An 18,756-nucleotide genomic window follows, 5' to 3' on the forward strand; every position below is an offset into this window, starting at 1 on the left:
CAGTAAAGCCTGTCATATGAGGCAGATTAGGCAGGTTTAAATATATTTTTATGTGATGATGAGCCCCTAAAGGTTTTTGAGCAGGAGGGACTATCTGAAAAAAGATAGAGAATGGTTAAGACCCAAGACAGAGAGAAGGTACAAGGACTATTTGGTTGATAAAATCTGTAGGAATTGGAATGGGCTGAATGTGGGAATGGGGGTGGGGTTAGAGATGGGGAGGAGTGAAGACTGAATAGACCCAGATTTTTGGATTGAGTCCGGGAGAGGTGGGGTGCTGAATCCGAAGGTCAGGACACCTATACCTCTGGGAATACAGCGATGGTTGCAAAACGCATCTGGTATTGTCCTTCTGCCACTGTCTTAAAAGGGATTCTAAAGGGATTTTCTTGCCCTTGTTCCTCCAGCCCTACACTTGCGTTACTGGCCTACGTGGATGCTCACCAGCTGGCTGTGTCCATCATTGCAGCCAAGTCTGAGAATTCCTGATTATACTTAGAGCCTGCGGAGCTGCTGACACAAACAGTCATTAGCAGACGACCCTTTTGCAACAAAGTATGCTTTAAAATGTAAACCGTGGAGGCATTTTCCTTGCGTTGTCCAGTAGGAACTTTGTCCTGCGTGAGCCTGGATTAATCATGAGAGAGCTCGTCAACATTCCACTGGTACATATTCTTACTCTGGTTGCCTTCAGCGGAACTGAGAAACTTCCAAAAGGTTGGTTTGAGCAATCGTGTCTTCTTGTTGCCTTGTCATGTTTGTAAAGTGTGTGTATATGAGATATGACCAAGACTGATTTATAGTATGGTGGGCTTGGGTTTTACTTGAAGAAGTAAGGGTGAAATGTATGATGAGGGAGGAAATTATATACATAAGCAATTGGTTGATGGTCTCCTCTCTACCAATATTTTACTCCGAAGTTCTGCAATAAAAGGCTTAGCCACATAGTGCATGCAGAGCTCTGACTTCTAGGGCAAAACATAAGCATATGCACTGCAAGTTATCAAGGTCTATTTTGTTTATGCGTATGTCAAATTTCAGGGTGGTCTAAGTGGATGATGAAAACCTTTTCGCATCAGGTTTGCCAGGAATAGAATCAACCCCATTCTCAGACATCCAGAGCATTTGCTTCTGAATAAAAATCACTTTTATTTTCAGTTTTAGCTTTGCCAAACTCTTAATAAATATTTTAGTTGCTAAAAATTGGAAATACAGAAAGACGTACACAATTTGCCTGTGTAATAAACCTGGAAGACAATGGATTCTAAATAACTTTGAGGCTGGAGTCATGATTTGGCTTGGCAAGAGACTGCAAAAGTTTTTTTCAGAGCCTTTGGAATGTACCGGAAATAACACCACCTCAGGGGAAAGGAAAGCAACTTAAGAAACTGACAAACACCTGTTGCAGTAGCAAGAATGTCCAGTGATAAAGTTTCTGGCCAGTGTATTATGAAACTGGGACTAGCGTATTTGAAATCAGGAAGACTGGAAAGTATGTGATTTGCAAAGTGACTAAGGGCATCATTGAAATCTTTTTTTAAAAAGACATGAGAAAGCAGATCGAGTGGTATCAATACAAGAGTTTTCAGATTTAATGTTATACCATAGAGTAAAAAGAGATTTTTATTTCAGGACATATTCAAATTAATCATTTTCCCTTTATAGTAATCAAAGCACTGAAACAGTTTGTATTGTGTAGATAAATGAAGGTGGTGTCTGTATATAGATGCTAAACATATCTTTAGATTTTGTGGCAAAGAATTTTCAAATTAAATGTTATACAATAGAGTAAAAAGAGTTTTTTGCTTTAGGACAGGTTCAAATTAATCATTTTCCCTTAATATTAATCAAAGCTCTGAAACAGTTTGTATTGTGTAGATAAATGAAGGTGGTATCTGTATATAGATGCAAAACGTATCTTTAGATTTTGTGGTTCACTAAAAATTCTGGAGCCATTAGGTCAAGGTTCACATGCAAATAAGATGTGGGTTTCTTCACAAACAATCTGATTTCACAGTTTTTTTGTTTTATTTTGTTGCTTCTCTTTTTCCATTTTACTTGAGTATAATGGTATCTTCAAATGTATTTAAACATTTAATTTCTAATGAATACTTTGAGGCATCTACAGATAAAAGAGACTCTAGATCTTTTCAAACAGCTAATAATAGTCAGAAAGACTTAACATTGGCTTCAGATTATTTTAATACTTCCTGATCAAACAACGGATGTCCGCTAAGGCCCCACCTGGATGTTTGAACGTATGGATTGCCTTAAGTATTATTTGTATATTTCTAAACCACACAGTTACATAAAAATGATACGGTTAAATACTAAAATACAGTCTTATAAAGAGCAGGACAATTGACTTTGATGAGTCAAATAAGGATTTGTTGTACACACACACAAAACCCCCAAAATCTCTCTATCTGAATAAGTCTTAATTTATATTCTAGAAAGAATTGATTTTCATTTCCAAACTTTACAAATAAAGCCCTTAATTCAAATGCACACTATCTCTATTTTGAAAATATTAAAATATAGTGACATAACAAAGCCAAATGCCCTGACTTTTAAATAAACTAACCAGATCATTCACCCAATTTCATTTCTTATAATTTATTTACTACTGGAATTAGGTTTTAAAATCAAAAAATTAAAACAATTTTTTTCTCAGTCTATTGTAATGTAAAATCTAAATTATTATGAGTTTAACATCACCCTTAGCCAAAACACTATGTCTAGGAGAACAAACATTTGTTTACTACATACAGCAGTTCTGAGAATAACTAATATCATGAAAGCATAATCCTTAAAATTTTAAATGTTGAAGGGTGAGGAATACGTTGGTAGAAAAGAACCACAATAAAATATTATTATTATCATTATTATTATTATTATTATTTGAGACAGAGTCTCGTTCTGTCGCCAGGCTGCAGTGCAGTGGTGTTATCTCAGCTCACTGCAACCTCCTCCTCCCAGGTTCAAGCGATTCTCCTGCCTCGGCCTTGCAAATACCTTGGACTACAGGTGCAAGCCACCACACTCGGCTAATTTTTATATTTTTAGTACAGACAGGGTTTCACCATGTTGGCCAAGATGGTCTCCATCTCCTGACCTCGTGATCTGCCTGCCTCGGCCTCCCAAAGTGCTGGGATTACAGGCATGAGCCACCGCGCCGGCCGTTATACTACTGAAACTAATAAAAATGGCCCACCCAAACTATTTCTACTATTTCTAGAAAACTACTGTTTTCCCTATTCTTGGCAGACGGTAATAACAAAAAGAGTTTTTTAGATAATATACTTCTTCCTAAGTCCTTTATCATGAATGAATAAAGGAAATCGTACAATATGTATTACCTAATAATTGACATATTTAAAATAATACAAAAGTATTCAGGGGATTCTTTTTTGACTTTCTGCACATCATTTTTTGATAAAAATTAATATCCAACTTTGTAGAATTAATTGCTCATAGTTTTCATTTTTGTTTAATTGAGACTCCTAATGCCCAAAGATAAGGGCAAGAATCATTGTCTTTCTGAATCATTTCAACCAGTGATATTTTCAATGATGAATTCAATGCCATAACCCAAGTAATAGAATTTTACAAACTGTCATTTATGAAAGTAGCCGATGTTTCACTGGATAATTGGCTTAACTACATACGTCAATAACATTTAATGCTTTATCAGGGAGTATTAAATGTATGGTACGATGTTAGATTCTGCAGGAGCATAAGAGTTCATGTAAGCAGCTCTGGATTTGCTTAATATGCACAAAGAACTGTCAAAAGTCTCACTTTCAAAATACCCCACTTACTACAATACGTTGAAGTGTTTGAGCGTAAGTGATTTTATCTTTAGATAGATTTGAATAACCTCCTCTTTTAAATTGTATGTATATAAGGATAGGATTCACAGATTTGACATATGACTAAGTCAGGACTGACACAGCTGTCATTGAAATCCAGGACACACAGTCCTGGGTGAATATTTTATATTGACGTGCATTGAAAGAGTTACTCATTGCATGTTTGAGTAAACAGAGTTGCTTCAAATATTATTGACCTTAAAGAAAAGAAGGAAGGAGCAGAAGTTTCAAGATGTCTTTAAACTCTACCTTATTTCCAAAGGTAAATGAAGTAGGCAGCTTCTCAGTGAAATAAAACCTGATGTCGTTGAAAGAGAGTAGCAAGTGAGGGGTGGAAAGGGGGCCTGAAAGGAGTGGCTCTATTCAGGAAGATGAGAGGATCAGATGGGCTATGCTGAGGACCCAGCTGGGGCTAGGAACTGCAGCTTTCTTTACAGTGCCCCTGACCTGAACATTTGCTGCACTATACCCAGCAGTGCTATGTGAACATAGGGTAGGGAGGACAGATGGCTGGATTAATTCAGGATTGGCACTTTCCAGGGTCAGTACAGCTAAAGAACTAGAGAGTAAAGGAGTTGGAGTTATATGGCAGCATACCATGAGGTACAGTTTGGATCATGAAGAAAGTAAAACAAGGATATTTAATGCTTGGAAGAGAAGGTTAAAAAGTTTAAACCAACCCCACAGTGTTTTGTTGTACTAAAAAAAATACTGCATTCATAATGTTAGAGAAACATGAATATTTTCCAAGTCAGAGCCCTAATTTTACTAAAATAGAAAGGGGCAAATACACCTTGTTTCTTTACGTCCCCAATCATTGGGTCATGTCAATCAAAAAATAATCAATCAAACGTTGGTAAGTCAATAGCCATATGCGAGAGCCCATAAAATACAAAAGAAAGGTAATGTCACGTCCTTCCCATCAAGCAGTTGATATCCAAGTCAAGCTTTTCTTCGGGTCCAGAAAAGGATTATGTTCATTTTCATGTATTTGTTATTCATGTAGTCCTTGGATTGAGAGAAGAAATAGTGCCCTAGTTTAAACAAGCTCTGGCTGAGATGAAAGCTGGATAGTAGAATGAAAGTAAACAAGAGACAGTGTGCTGAGTCAACAAATATCATTAAATACAACTGATCCATGTGATTGCGTCAGTGAAAACTGGAAAGCAGATTTGGATAACTGGAAATATAGGCAATGTGGACTTTGCATTCTGTGTGTAGAAACTGATATTGATGCACATCTCCTCTTTATCCATCTGTGCATAATCAGTATGATCTTGAAGATGCAGTGTGTCTTGGAGAAAGGAAGTATAAACCAACTTTAACCCTGAAGTTCAGCTAGTTCAGCTCTATCACTTCCTATTTTGGTGATACGTAGACAAGTTATGTAACCATTTTTAGTTTCCATTTCTGGTCTGCAAGTGGAAATATTAATAGTATCTACCTTTATGTTTTTTTGTGTTAAATAAATAAGATAATGAATAAAAAATATAATGCATGACACATACCAGATTCTTAATCACTTTTAGATGCTAATATTAGTAAAAACAGAGTCAAACTTCACACAAGACTGTTATGTCACTAAATCTTATGGGAAGGTGTTAACTTAATAAAGTTCTTTTTTTTTTGAGACAGAGTCTTGCTCTGCCACCCAGGCTGGAGTACAATGGCACGATCTCGGCTCACTGCGACCTCCGCCTCCTGGGTTCACGCCATTCTCCTGCCTCAGCCTCTCGAGTAGCTGGGACTACAGGCACCCGCCACCACGCCTGGCTAATTTTTTGTATTTTTAGTAGAGACGGGGTTTCACCGTGTTAGCCAGGATGGTCTCGATCTCCTGACCTCATGATCCGCCCGCTTCGGCCTCCCACAGTGCTGGGATTACAGGCGTGAGCCACCGCGCCTGGCCAGTAAAGTTCTTAGTAACACCTTCCATATTTCTCCATGTCTATTTTCCAAGACATTCTAAGACTTACTTCTTTGATCTTAACTGATCTCAACAGTTCATGTGACACCTCCAATGTGTCACCTCATTGGAAAGATAACATTAATAGTAAGTCTATTACCTCTGCCACTTCTGCATCTGTGTATTGAGTGAACATAAAACTAGTGCATAAAGTTTCTCTCTTATAAAAGTAGCACATGGTATTTAAGATTGATTTTGAAAATGCAAAATACATAAAGTTTAAGACAGAAGAAGTCATCCGTACCTCCAGGACTATTAACACATTGGCATATTTTCTTCCATTTTTTTTCTACATATTTTTTAAAGTGCTAATAACATTTTGTGCTGCCTGCTATTTTTACTTAGCACTAAAGCATAAGCATATTCTATATTATTAATAATCTTCAAAACATCATGTGTGGTGACTAAGGAATATTCTGTTTGATAAAAGTGTGCTAGTATATGTTTAATATTCACCTCACTGAGAAAAATAAAAGACCTGGATTTGTTGCTCTTGTTTATTTCTGCAGTATGAACACTCTATAGTAAAAAACTCTATTGTGTCTGTGGCCAGTCTCAAGCTACTATCAAATACTGAGCACTGAGTTGGGAAATAGCATGTGTAGTAGCATCCTTCATATATTATTTCTACCACACAGATACATTACAGATAACCTCGAGAACTTATATAATAAAAAAATGTAGTTAAATCATTAGGAATTTCAAGTATTAATACTTTGTTTTTAATATATTTAATTATAAATGTATACAACTTAGTTTTTAATAATGATTGTACAAAACAATCACCTCTCAAAATTCCTAAAAAATTACCAAGTGGCTCTTGTAAACCTGTGGAAGACAAAACTGTGTGCCTCAATCTTCTCCCACTTGACTACAATTAATAGAATTTAGTACAATTGTTCTGTTTTCTGCAGTAAAAGTCACCTATATGCCTTTCTATATGTGAGATTATTTCCTTAGGATAGATTCCCGGAGATGATGATGATGATGATGATGATGATATTATTATTATTTTGGAGATAGAGTCTTGCTCTGTCACACAGGCTGGAGTACAGAGGTGCAATCACAGCTCACTGAAGCCTTGAACTCCTAGGCTCAGTTGATCCTCCCACCTCAGCTTCTTCCCAAGTAGCTGGGATTACAAAGTGTGTGCCACCACGCCGGCTAATTTTTAAATTTTTTGTAGAGACGTGGTTTCTCTGTGTTGCCCAGCCTGGTCTCAAACTCCTAGGCTCAAGTGATCCTCTCACCTCGGCCTCAAAAGTGCTGGGATTACAGACATGAGCCACTAACCACACCCAGCCTGAGATAAAATATTAATGGTATAATAAATTTGAATGTAATAAAGACAAGGAAAACAGTTGAACAGCCTGGGTTTCTTTTTCTAAATTATAGAATCAAGTAACATTTGCACAGTGCTCCATGTGGACCAAGGACAATTTTAAATGATTTCCATTTATTTATTCCTTGTGACAAGCTTATGTGGAGGCTATACATTATCTCCATCTATAGCTGAGACACTGAGGTTAAGTGTGGTTAAGTGACTTTCAGAGTGGGTGAGTGATGGAGCTGGGATGTGAATTCAAGTCCTGTGCTACATTGCCTCTTTTTTTTTTGAGACGGAGTCTCGCACTGTCACCCAGGCTGGAGTGCAGTGGCGCGATCTGGGCTCATTGCAAGCTCTGCCTCCCCGGTTCACGCCATTCTCCTGCCTCAGCTTCCCGAGTAGCTGGGACTACAGGCGCCCACCACCACGCCCGGCTAATTTTTTGTATTTTTAGTAGAGATGAGGTTTCACTGTGTTAGCCAGGATGGTCTCGATCTCCTGACCTCGTGATCCACCCACCTCGGCCTCCCAAAGTGCTAGGATTACAGGCGTGAGCCACCGCGCCTAGCTGCTGCATTGCCTCTTAATGTCTAGTTGCTCAATAGTCTTTCTTTCTTTTTTTTTTTTTTTTGAGACTGAGCCTCACTCTGTCGCCCAGGCTGGAGTGCAGTGGTGCCATCTGGGCTTACTGCAATCTCCACCTCCTGGGTTCAAGTGATTCTCCTGCCTCAGCCTCCCCGAGTAGCTGAGATTACAGGCATGCACCACCACACCCAACTAATGTTTGCATTTTTAGTAGAGACAGGGTTTCACCACGTTGGCCAGGAATCTCTTGAACTCGTGATCTGCCCCGCCTCGGCCTCCCAAAGTGCTGGGATTACAGGCGTGAGCCACCATGCCCGGCCTAGTCTTTCTTTTTAAACAGTAAAAGCATTCAATATCATCAGTTAACCTTTGGGTCCATTGTTAACCACACCCCACAAGCTTAATAAAATATTGTTTTTGTTCTTTATCTCTCAATATCTAGATTATTATACTATTAATTGCTTACTTCATTCATTCGTTGTTTAGAAAATAACTTTTTATTGAGATTGACTTTCTCAAACTTTATGAATTACAGGTTTGCTTCTATTGCATTTTGAAAATTAACATTTCTTTGGCATTCTATCTGCTACAATTTTTTTCTATTATGAAAGCAATATGTATTCATTTTTTAAAAAAATGCTGTAAGATACAGAAAAACAAAAATATAAAATTACACATAATGCTCATAGCAAGGGATAAATGCTCTTAGCATTTTGCTATTCATTCTTTCAGTCTCTTTCTCTTATATATATGTGTGTGTGTGTACATATATATATACGAGTGTGTATATATGTTGTATATATACACATACACACACATATATAATATGTGTGTGTGTGTATGTATGTAATTTTATTTTTTAAATTTTAAGTTCTGGGGTACATGCGCAGGACGTGCGGTTTTGTAACATAGGTAAACGTGTGCCATGGTGGTTTGCTGCACCTATCATCCATCACCTAAATAACTGGGCTCAGCATGTATTAGGTATTTTTCCTAATGCTCTCCCCCACCCAATCCCACCTGTTGACAGGCCCCAGTGTGTGTTGTTCCCTTCCCTGTGTCCATGTGTTCTCATTGTTCAGTTCCCACTTACAAGTGAAAACATGCGGTGTTTGCTTTTCTGTTTCTGCATTAGTTTGCTGAAGATAATGGCTTCCAGCTCTATCCATGTCCCTGCAAAGGACATAATCTCATTCCTTTTTCTGTCTGCATAGTATTCCATGGTGTAGATGTACCACATTTTCTTTATCCAGTCTATCATTGATGGTCACTTGGGTTGATTCCATGTCTTTGCTATTGTGAATAGTGCTGCAGTGAACATAGGTGTGCATGTATCTTTACAAATTTCAGAGGCTATTACTTCACTGAGGAAAGAGAAGCATTTAAATAAGAAGCTCTCTCTTTGGCTTCCTACCAGCAAAGGGGAAAAACCTACCTCTCTGCATCCATCTTGTCCTCCTTCTCCCTCGCTGTGCTTTAAGAGGACTTTCTCTTCCCATCTGTGGTTAACCCATCTTTCTTCCTCTGAGTCCCACATTTATCTGCTTTCTCAGGGACCTATTTCCCTCAGTTATCTCCTGTTTTTCTCCAATGTCCTACATTTTTGCTTCTACTAGGTGCTTCCAGTCAGCATTTAAACCCACTCTTGTCACCTTACTCACCTCCAGCACCACGCAGCCCCTTTCTTCCCTTCTATTGTTAAACTCTGCTGCAAAAAGATGTCTTCTCTTTCCTCTTAGTTTCCACTTCCTTATCACCACCTAACCCCCACCACTGCAATCTGGCTTCCACCAAATCTGCAAGCACCAAAATCAACATGACCTCCTCATCAGGAAACTCAATGGGCACTTTTAGGTCCTTATTTAACTTAACGTCTTGGCAGCATTTGATTCTCCCTCTTTTGTGAAACGTGTGCTATTCTTGGGCTCTGCCAATAGCCTCCACTGGCTTTGCTTACAACTCTGATTTCTTCCTCTCAGTCTCTTTTCTAAACTCTTCATTCTCCCACCCATCTTTTACAAATGTTTGTGTTTTCTTCTAATTGGCTTAGGGCACCAGTCTCCCTCTGTCTTCAGGCTTTCACTGGTACCGTTTCCTCTGCCTGGGACACTCTTTTCTCTTCATTGCACCAAGCCAAATTTGAATCATCCTGTGAATGTGTGTGAATGTATTGTGTAGTTTTTTTTTTTTATTCCTAGTTTTATCAAGTTCAGTGGTTGAGAAACATTATTTATCATGTTAAAGAAATACTATTATATTCCTACTCTACTAATGGTTTTCAAGTAGGGAATGGATAGTTAACTCTGTTACTGCCTTTTTGACTGTGATAAGTATCTTTTAAACTATGACTATAGTAAATCCTGTTTAAAGGACTTTTCTATTAAATTTTCCTTATATTTTTGCAAGGATTTTTTTTCTGCCTAAATGCATAGTAATAATTTTGAAATTTATGATTTAATTTGCTTTTTAAAATTTTACTTTAGGGCTTTACATCCTGCTTGACTTACATTAGCACTGTTTTATTCCAAAGATTGATTTGAGAAGCTTTGTATATTTTATATTCCCTATAGCTTTTGTTTGTTTGTTTTGGAGACAGGGTCTTTCTCTGTCACCCAGGCTGGAGTGCAGTGGTGCAATCACAGCTCACTGCAGCCTTGACCTCCTGGGCTCAAGTGATCCTCCTACCTCAGGCTCCCAAGTAGCTGGGACTACAGGTGTGTGCCACCTGTACCCAGCTAATTTTTTTATTTTTGTATTTTTTGTAGAGATGCAGTCTTGCCATGTTGCCCAGGCTGGTCTCAAAACACCTGGATCCTTCAGGGGATCCTTCTGGGCTCAATGGATCCTCCTGGGCTCAATGGATCTTCCTGGGCTCAGTGAATCGTCCTGCCTCAGCCTCCCAAAGTGTTGAGATTACAGGTATGAGCCACTGCACCTGGCTCCTTATAGCTTTTATGTAACTTGAGACTTAATTCTTTCTTAAGAGTTTTTTAAAACTTATCTGAAAAACTTTGGGGCATTATATTTTTTTCAGAAGTGTTCTTTGATAATCTAATCTTTTTCTTCTGTGAGTATTGTTGATGATTTTACCCCACCCTTTACTACATGTGAACAATTTTATTTTTAAAATTCTTAATTCTTTGGATTTTAGTTTTTAAATATTCATTACTGTTCAGCTCTGTTGAATTGTGGTCCAAGAATGTGACATATAATCTATGTTTTCAAAATGTATTTAAGCTTTAATTTTCATGGGCATTTGAAAATATGTGTCATCTATCATGCGCATTTAAAAAGATGATGTGCATATCTGTTTAATTAATTTTACTATTTCTGTTATTCTGTTTTACTACATATATAATTATATTTTTGTCTTTTGATCTATAAACAGGATTGGGATTTTTGTTGTTTTTTTTTTTACTATCTTTTTATTGTCTATTTCTTACAGATTTTATTATGGTTAGAAAATATAGACTATATAAAATCAATTCTTTGAGCTGGGTTAAAATCTCCTATGTAGCTTGGTATATTTTCTTTATGTTTGAATGTTTCATCTATGCATCATTTACAAAATGTATTCTCTAATTGTTTCATTTTTTATAAATGTACATTATATCTAGTGTTAATTTTGATGTTTATATCTTCTATATCTTTACTGTAGTTCTGTTTGATATATTAGTGTCTGAAGGAGATCTCTTAAAGGCTTACACTATGCTAAAACATTTCTCCATGTACTCTTGTGATAATTTTACTTTTGGGTTTGAGTCCATATTTTTAAATAATTAAGTTTCATGATTGTCATATCTTTTTATGGCTTGTTCCTTTTATCATTAAGCAATGTTTCTTTTTTTCTTATAAATGCATATGCCCTTATATTACATTTTTCTTATATTAATATTGCTATGTCACTTTCTTTGGGATACTGTTTGCTTTATACATATTTTCCCTCCCCTTTAAGATTTCTGTTTTATTTTATTTAGGTGTGCCTTTTGTGTTTGATAGCATCTGTAATTTCATAGGTCAGCTTATACCATCGGCAGTTACTGTGATTTCTGGTATATTTGGATTTGTTTCTTCCATATTATTTTATGTCTTCTGTTAACCATGCTTTTTCTTGGCTTATATATTCCTCCTCTTCTTCCTGTTTGTTTTTGCTTTTGTTTTTGACTGATAAAGCCTTTCTGATACCTCTTTTTTTCTCCTGTTGTTTTGGAAGTTTTGCATTTTATCTATTTTTTAGTAGTAAGCATTAATAATGTTTTAACATAATCATTTAACCATAGATGTTTCTTTCTGTTTGAAGTTATTCAATATTTCTGTCCTCTTGTTTATGGCGAAGAGTTTAGCATTTTTTAACTGCTTAGCATTTTAAACTTCTTCCCTGAACTTTGACTTATAATTGTTTATCTAGAATTTAATTCCACTCTTTTTTAAACACAAAAATTCATGATTTTTTTTAATATTCCATAGTGTGTTGAAATTGCAATGATATTTCACCACCATTTATGCTATTGTTTTTTATAACTCACCCCTTTCTTTCTGGTATAAATTATTCCTTACTGAGTTTATTTACTCTAGTAACTATTTCAGAGAAAGTCTGTGAGTGGTAAACACTTCAATATTTGTTTATAAGTGTTCTCACTTTAAAATTATTACCTAAGCTAGCTGTATAATTCTAAACTAACAGTTATTTTTACTCAGTCATGTAAAGGTATTAGCCTATTGCCTTTTGGTATCAATTGCTGTTGCTGAATAATCTCAGGTTACCCAAAATTGGCATTCGTATTAAGGAATTAATCTTTTTCTTTCTGGGAGAGTTTAAGATTTTATTTATCTTTAATTTTTACAGTTTTAATTCAATGTGTCCAAGTTTGAATTTCTTTCTTTCTTTTTTTTTTTTTTTTTCCTGAGACAGAGTCTCCCTCTATCACTCAGGCTGGAGTGCAGTGGTGTGATCTCAGCTCACTGCAGCCTCCACCTCCTGGGTTCAAGTGATTCTCATACCTCAGCCTCCCACATAGCTGGGACTACAGGTGTGCGCCACCATGTCCAGCTAAATTTTTTGTATTTTTAGTAGAGACAGGGTTTTACCATGTTGGTCCAGGCTGGTCTTGAACTCCTGAGCTCAAGTGATTTGCCCTCCTTGGCCTCCCAAAGTGCTGGGATGACAGGTGTGAGCCACAATGTCCAGCTGTATTTCTTTTTTAAATCTGTCTTGTCATTTGGTGGGTACTTTCAACTTAATATTTCTGGGTTTCTTTTTCAGTTTTGAAAAATTATCAGCTATTTATCTCTTTATATATTGCTTCTAGGCTGCTCTCCTCTTTTATTTTTCTCAAACTTCTATCAGAGGTGTATTAGTGCCTGTCACTCTATACTTTATATCTCCTAACAGACTTTAATAGTGTCCATGTCTGTATTTCTTTGTACTATGTTCTGTATATTATAATGATTATTCTGTTGAAAAGCTGGGAAGAAAGTGGCCCTGATGACTGTGTATAAGATGTCATTTTACATAAAAATTCTGCTTTCTTATTTCAACTACTATCTTTCAACTTTTTTATTTACTCCTTTTGTGAAGGCCTTATAAATACAGTTTTGTTCATTTAAACAGTACATCAGTCACTGTGCTCACCCTGGGAATTAAAAGATGTCTAAAACATGATCCCTGACCTAAAGCTCAAGGTTTTAATAATTGAGTGTGGGACAAAGACGTAAACAGATCATTTTAATAGTATCTGTGTGACAAGTGACGTTATAAGAATGACATTTACAGGATAACATAAGGTTAAGGAAAAGGGCATTTGGGTCTGCCTAGCATGTCAGGGAAAGTAGAAGGAGATGGATGCTTAAACTGAATCTTAAAAGACAAAATAACATTAGCAAGGGAGATGTGAGGCAAGTAAAACACTCCCACTCACCATTTTTTTTCACGCTCAGCAGATGAGCTTGCCTTTGACTTTACCAAATAAAAAATATAATAATAAGGTTTATTCAGAAAGTGGATGTATCTTTTATGGCCAAACAATGTGCCAGTCTGTTCTAGATGCTCTATAAGTCTGTCACTGACTATTTCACTTCTAAACGTCAATCATACTACTTATTTGGCTTTGATGTATACCTTGCCCTTTAACTGAAGTGACCATATAATTTACTGTATAAATGCAGGTAGCCCTCATTTCACAGAGGTGTGAGAAAAAAGAAAGGACCATGTCTATAGCCTTTCCTCCCGTTGTCTTAAAAAAAATAAAATAGAACAAAACAGCTTTGACATATAATTCACATACCGTGCGCTTTACCCACTAAAGTGTACAATTCACAAAGTGGTGTCTCTTCATTTTCTAGTTGTATGCCAAAGTGAATTCTCAATAAATCTGATGAAGCTTAAGCTTCAGATTCCCTCATTTGCAGGAGCCCTTTCTAAGACCCTCAGTGGGCTTTAGCAATGTGCTTTTATGAGTGTCTATTTTTATAAAATAGGGGAAAATTGTTCTTAAAAAACAATTTTTTAAATTATTATCCTTTTCCACCCTGACGTCCCTTCAGACTCACTTCCCTTTATGCTGATGATATTGGGGTGGCCACAGAAATTTTGTATTCATAATTTTATATTTTTTCTTTAAAAAGTATACTCAAATTACACAAACTTGGACCCCATTAAACTTGGATCTGCCTCTCCTCATATATCATAAATTCTAAGCCTTGCTCTCCTGAGAGACTTCTCTTTTGATTTTCAAATGCCTAGTTTGGAAGTAGAAACAACATTCTTTACATAAGCTCTTCCTTTCTTTTGGCAAATTTCTACTCTGGGGAAACAGAATTCTCATTCAGGTATGTAATGGCTTCTGACTGCTTAAGGAAGGGTTAGTAAACAAAATTCTAGAATGTTCTCTTTTGATATCTCCTTTCCTTTCAGCTCCTGTCATCACCACTCCTCTTGAAACAGTGGATGCCTTAGTTGAAGAAGTGGCTACTTTCATGTGTGCAGTGGAATCCTACCCCCAGCCTGAGATTTCCTGGACTAGAAATAAAATTCTCATTAAGTAAGTATTCCATTTTAATTTTTTAAAATTTTTGTGGGTATATAGTAGGTGTATATATATGTATATATTTATGAAGTAGATGAGATATTTTCATACAGGCATGCAATGTAAAATAAGTACCTCATGGAGAATGGGGCATCCATCCCCTCAAGCATTTATCATTTGAATTACAAATAATCCAATTACACACTTTAAGTTATTTTAAAATGTATAACTAAGTTATTGTTGACTATAGTCACTCTGTTGTCTTATCAAATAGTAGGACTTTTTCATTCTTTCTATTTTTTTTGTACCCACTAAACATCCCCTACTCCCCCACCCCCATCCCTGTACTACCCTTTCCAGCCTCTGGTAACCATCCTTTTACTCTCCATGTCCATGAGTTCAATTGTTTTGATGTTTAGATCCCACAAATAAGTGAGAACGTGCAATGTTTGTCTTTCTGTGCCTGGCTAATTTCACTTAACATAATGATCTCCAGTTCCATCCATGTCTTTGCAAATGACTGGATCTCATTCTTTTTATGGCTGAATAGTACTCCATTGTGTATATGTACCACATTTTCTTTATCCATTCATCTGTTAATGAACACATAGGTTGCTTTCAAATCTTAGTTACTGGAAACAGTGCTGCAACAAACATAGGAGTATAGATATCTCTTTGATATACTGATTTCCTTTCATTTGCTTATATATCCAGCAGTGGGGTTGCTGGATCATATGGTAGCTCAATTTTTAGTTTTTTGAGGAAACTTCAACATATTCTCCATAGTGGTCGCACTAATTTACATTCCCACATCAACAGTGTACAAGGATTCCCTTATCTACACATCCTTGCGAGCATTTATTATTGCCTGTCTTTTGGATATAAGCCATTTTCACTGAGGTGAGATGATATCTTATTGTAGTTTTTATTTGCATTTCTCTGATGATCAGTGATGTTGAGCACTTTTTCATATGCCTGTTTGCCATTTGCATGTCTTCTTTTGAGAAATTGTTCAAACTTTTTTGCCTATTTTTGATTGGATTAATAGATTTTTTACTATAGAGTTGTTTGAGCTCCATATATATTCTGATTATTAATCCTTTGTCAGATGGGTAGTTTGCAAATATTTTCTCCCATTCTATTTGTTGTCTCTTCACTTTGTTTATTGTATCCTTTGCTGCGCAGAAGGCCTTTTAACTTGATGTGATCCCTCTTGTCCATTTTTGTTTGGGTTGCCTATGCTTGTGGGTATCTCTCAAGAAATTTTTGCCCAGACCAATGTCGTGGAGAGTTTCCCCAATGTTTTCTTGGAGTAGTTTCATAGTTTGAAGTCTTAGATTTAAATCTTTAATCCATTTTGATTTGATTTTTGTATATGGAGAGAGATAGGGGTCTAGTTTCATTCTTCTGTACATGGATATTCAGTTTTCCACATATCATTTACTGAAGAGACTGTCTTTTTCCCAGTGTATGTTCTTGGTACCTTTGTCAAAAATGAGTTCACTGTAGGTGCATGAATTTATTTCTGGGTTCTCTATTTTGTCGCATTGGTCTATGTCTCTTTTGATGAAAGTACCGTGCTGTTTTGGTTACTCTAGCTCTGTAGTATGATTTGAAGTAAGGCAATGTGATTCCTCCAGTTTTTTTTTTTTTGCTTTTGGCTATTCTGGGCCTTTCGTGGTTCCATGTAAATTTTAGGATTTTTTTTTTTCTATTTCTGTGAAGAATGTCATTGGTATTTTGATAGGAATTGCATGGAATCTATAGACTGCTTTTGGTAGTATGAACATTTTAATAATACTGATTCTTCCAATCCATTAATATGGAATATTTTTCCACTTTTTTGGTGTCCTCATGAATTTCTTTCATTGATGTCTTACAGTTTTCATTATAGAGCTCTTTCACTTCTTTGATTAATTCCTAGCTATTTAATTTTATGTGTGACTATTGTAAATAGGATTATTTTTAAATTTGTTTTTCATATTGTTCATTGTTGGCATATACAAATGTTACTGATTTTTGTATGTTGATTTTGTATCCTGCAACTTCACTGAATTTATCAGTTCTAATAGTTTTCTGTGGAGTCTTTAAGTTTTTCCAAATATAAGAGCATATCATTTGTAAACAAAGATAATTCTTCCCTTCCAATTTGGATGGCCCTTAATATCTTTCTCTTGTCTGATTGCTCTAGGTAGGACTTCCAGGACTGTGTTGAATAACAGTGGTGACAGTGGGCATCCTTGTTGCATTCCAGACTGGAGGAAAGGCTTTCAGTTTTTCCCCATTTAGTATGATACTACTAGCTGTGGGTCTGTCGTATATGGCTTTTATTATTTTGAGGCATTTTCCATCTATTTTTTGAGGGTTTTTATCACGAAGGGATGCTGAATTTTTATCAAATGCTTTTTCAGCATATGTTGAAATAATCATATGTTTCTTACCCTTCATCTGTTGATATGATGTATCACATTGATTGATTTGCATATGTTGAACTATCCTTGTATCCCAGGGATAAGTTCCACTTGGTCATGATAGATGATCTTTCTAATGTATTGTTGAATTTGGTTTGCTAGTATTTTGTGCAATCTGGATAGGCTGATAATCCCAAATCATCAAGTCCTGGTTCCTCTTTTGCTTAGCAGTTTTTCCCATTTATCTTTTCCTCTTGAATTTTACTATAACCAGCAAAAAGAAATGAGGCCACGGCTTTGACACATTGCTTAGAAATTTCCTCAGCTAAATATCTGAGTTCATCATTCACAAGCTTTGTTTTCCACATAACTGCAGGACACCATTCAGCTAAGTTCTATGTCCTGCATAACAAGGATCCCCTTTTCTTCTTTTCCCAGTAACATGCTCCTCATTTCCACCCAAGTCCTCACCAGTAGTGCTTTGAACATACATATTTCTACCAATAGTCTGTTCATGATAATTTAGGTATTCTTTAAGATGACTTAGATTTTCTCTACCATGCAACTCTCTTCCTTCCAATTCCTCAGGAGCAGAATCATTCACACACATATTTCTATTAACAGTCTCTTTGAGGAAATACAGGCTTTTTCTAGCATGCTTTTCAAAATTTTTTCAGTTCTAACTATTCATCAATTGCAAAGCCACATCCACATGTTTAGGTATTTGTTGCAGCAGCACCACACTTCCAGGTACCAAAACCTGTATTTATTTATTATCCTTGCTGTAACAAATTACCGCAAACTTAGTGGCCTAAAACAACATAAACGTACTATGTTACAGTTCTGGAGGTCACAAGTATGAAATAAATCTCTCTGGGCTAAAATCAAAGTGTTGGCAGGGCTGAGTTCCTTCTGGAGGCTCTAGGGAAGAATCTGATTTCTTGCCTTTCCTAGCTTCTAGAGGCCACCTGAATTCCTTGGCCCCCTACTCCACTTATAAGGCTAGCAACGGCACTACTCTGACCTCTGCCTCCATTGTCATACCTCCCTTTATCAATCTGCCTCCCTCTTCCATCTTTTAAGGATACTTATTATCACACAGGGCCCATTTGAATAGTCCAGAACACTCCATTTTAAGATTCTTAACATCTGCAAAATAAGGTAACATATTGACAGATTTTGGTGATTAAAACAAGAACCTTTGTGGGAGTGTTATTCTGCTTACCACACGCATTTGGCATAAAAAAACTCTTATTTGGTTAAAAGAAACTCTCTTTTATATTGCTGCTTCTCTTCCTATTTCTTTCTGTTGCCCTAATTCCCTTCTCAACAAATGGTTTGCATATAATTAAATAGATAATATATGTAAAGCATATATTTTTATAGTCTGAAATTGTTTTCCTCCCTTATGTATCCCAAATAACTAGAAGTGTGCCTGGCACTTGTTAGCATTCAGTAAGTAATTGTTTAATGAAAGAATGAATGTTCAACTAATCATTAGTTACTTCTATAAATAATTAACCCTTTCTGTTCATCGTATTTATACGTATGCATGTTCATTATCTATGAA

General features: G+C 36.3%; 1 protein-coding gene across 1 annotated transcript in view; it reads left to right on the forward strand.

Moving 5' to 3' along the window:
• The first annotated feature begins 422 nt into the window (after positions 1 to 422).
• MUSK (muscle associated receptor tyrosine kinase) overlaps positions 423 to 18,756 on the forward strand; it is a 134,944-nt gene continuing 116,610 nt past the window's right edge. The window contains exons 1-2 of the mRNA XM_054502256.2: positions 423 to 717; positions 14,664 to 14,790. Coding sequence (XP_054358231.1) covers positions 639 to 717; positions 14,664 to 14,790 — 206 coding nt within the window. The 5' untranslated portion in view covers positions 423 to 638. The remainder of the gene's footprint in view (positions 718 to 14,663; positions 14,791 to 18,756) is intronic.

Source organism: Pongo pygmaeus, chromosome 13 (assembly GCF_028885625.2).
Source record: "Pongo pygmaeus isolate AG05252 chromosome 13, NHGRI_mPonPyg2-v2.0_pri, whole genome shotgun sequence".
NCBI classification, from domain to species: Eukaryota; Metazoa; Chordata; class Mammalia; order Primates; family Hominidae; genus Pongo; species Pongo pygmaeus.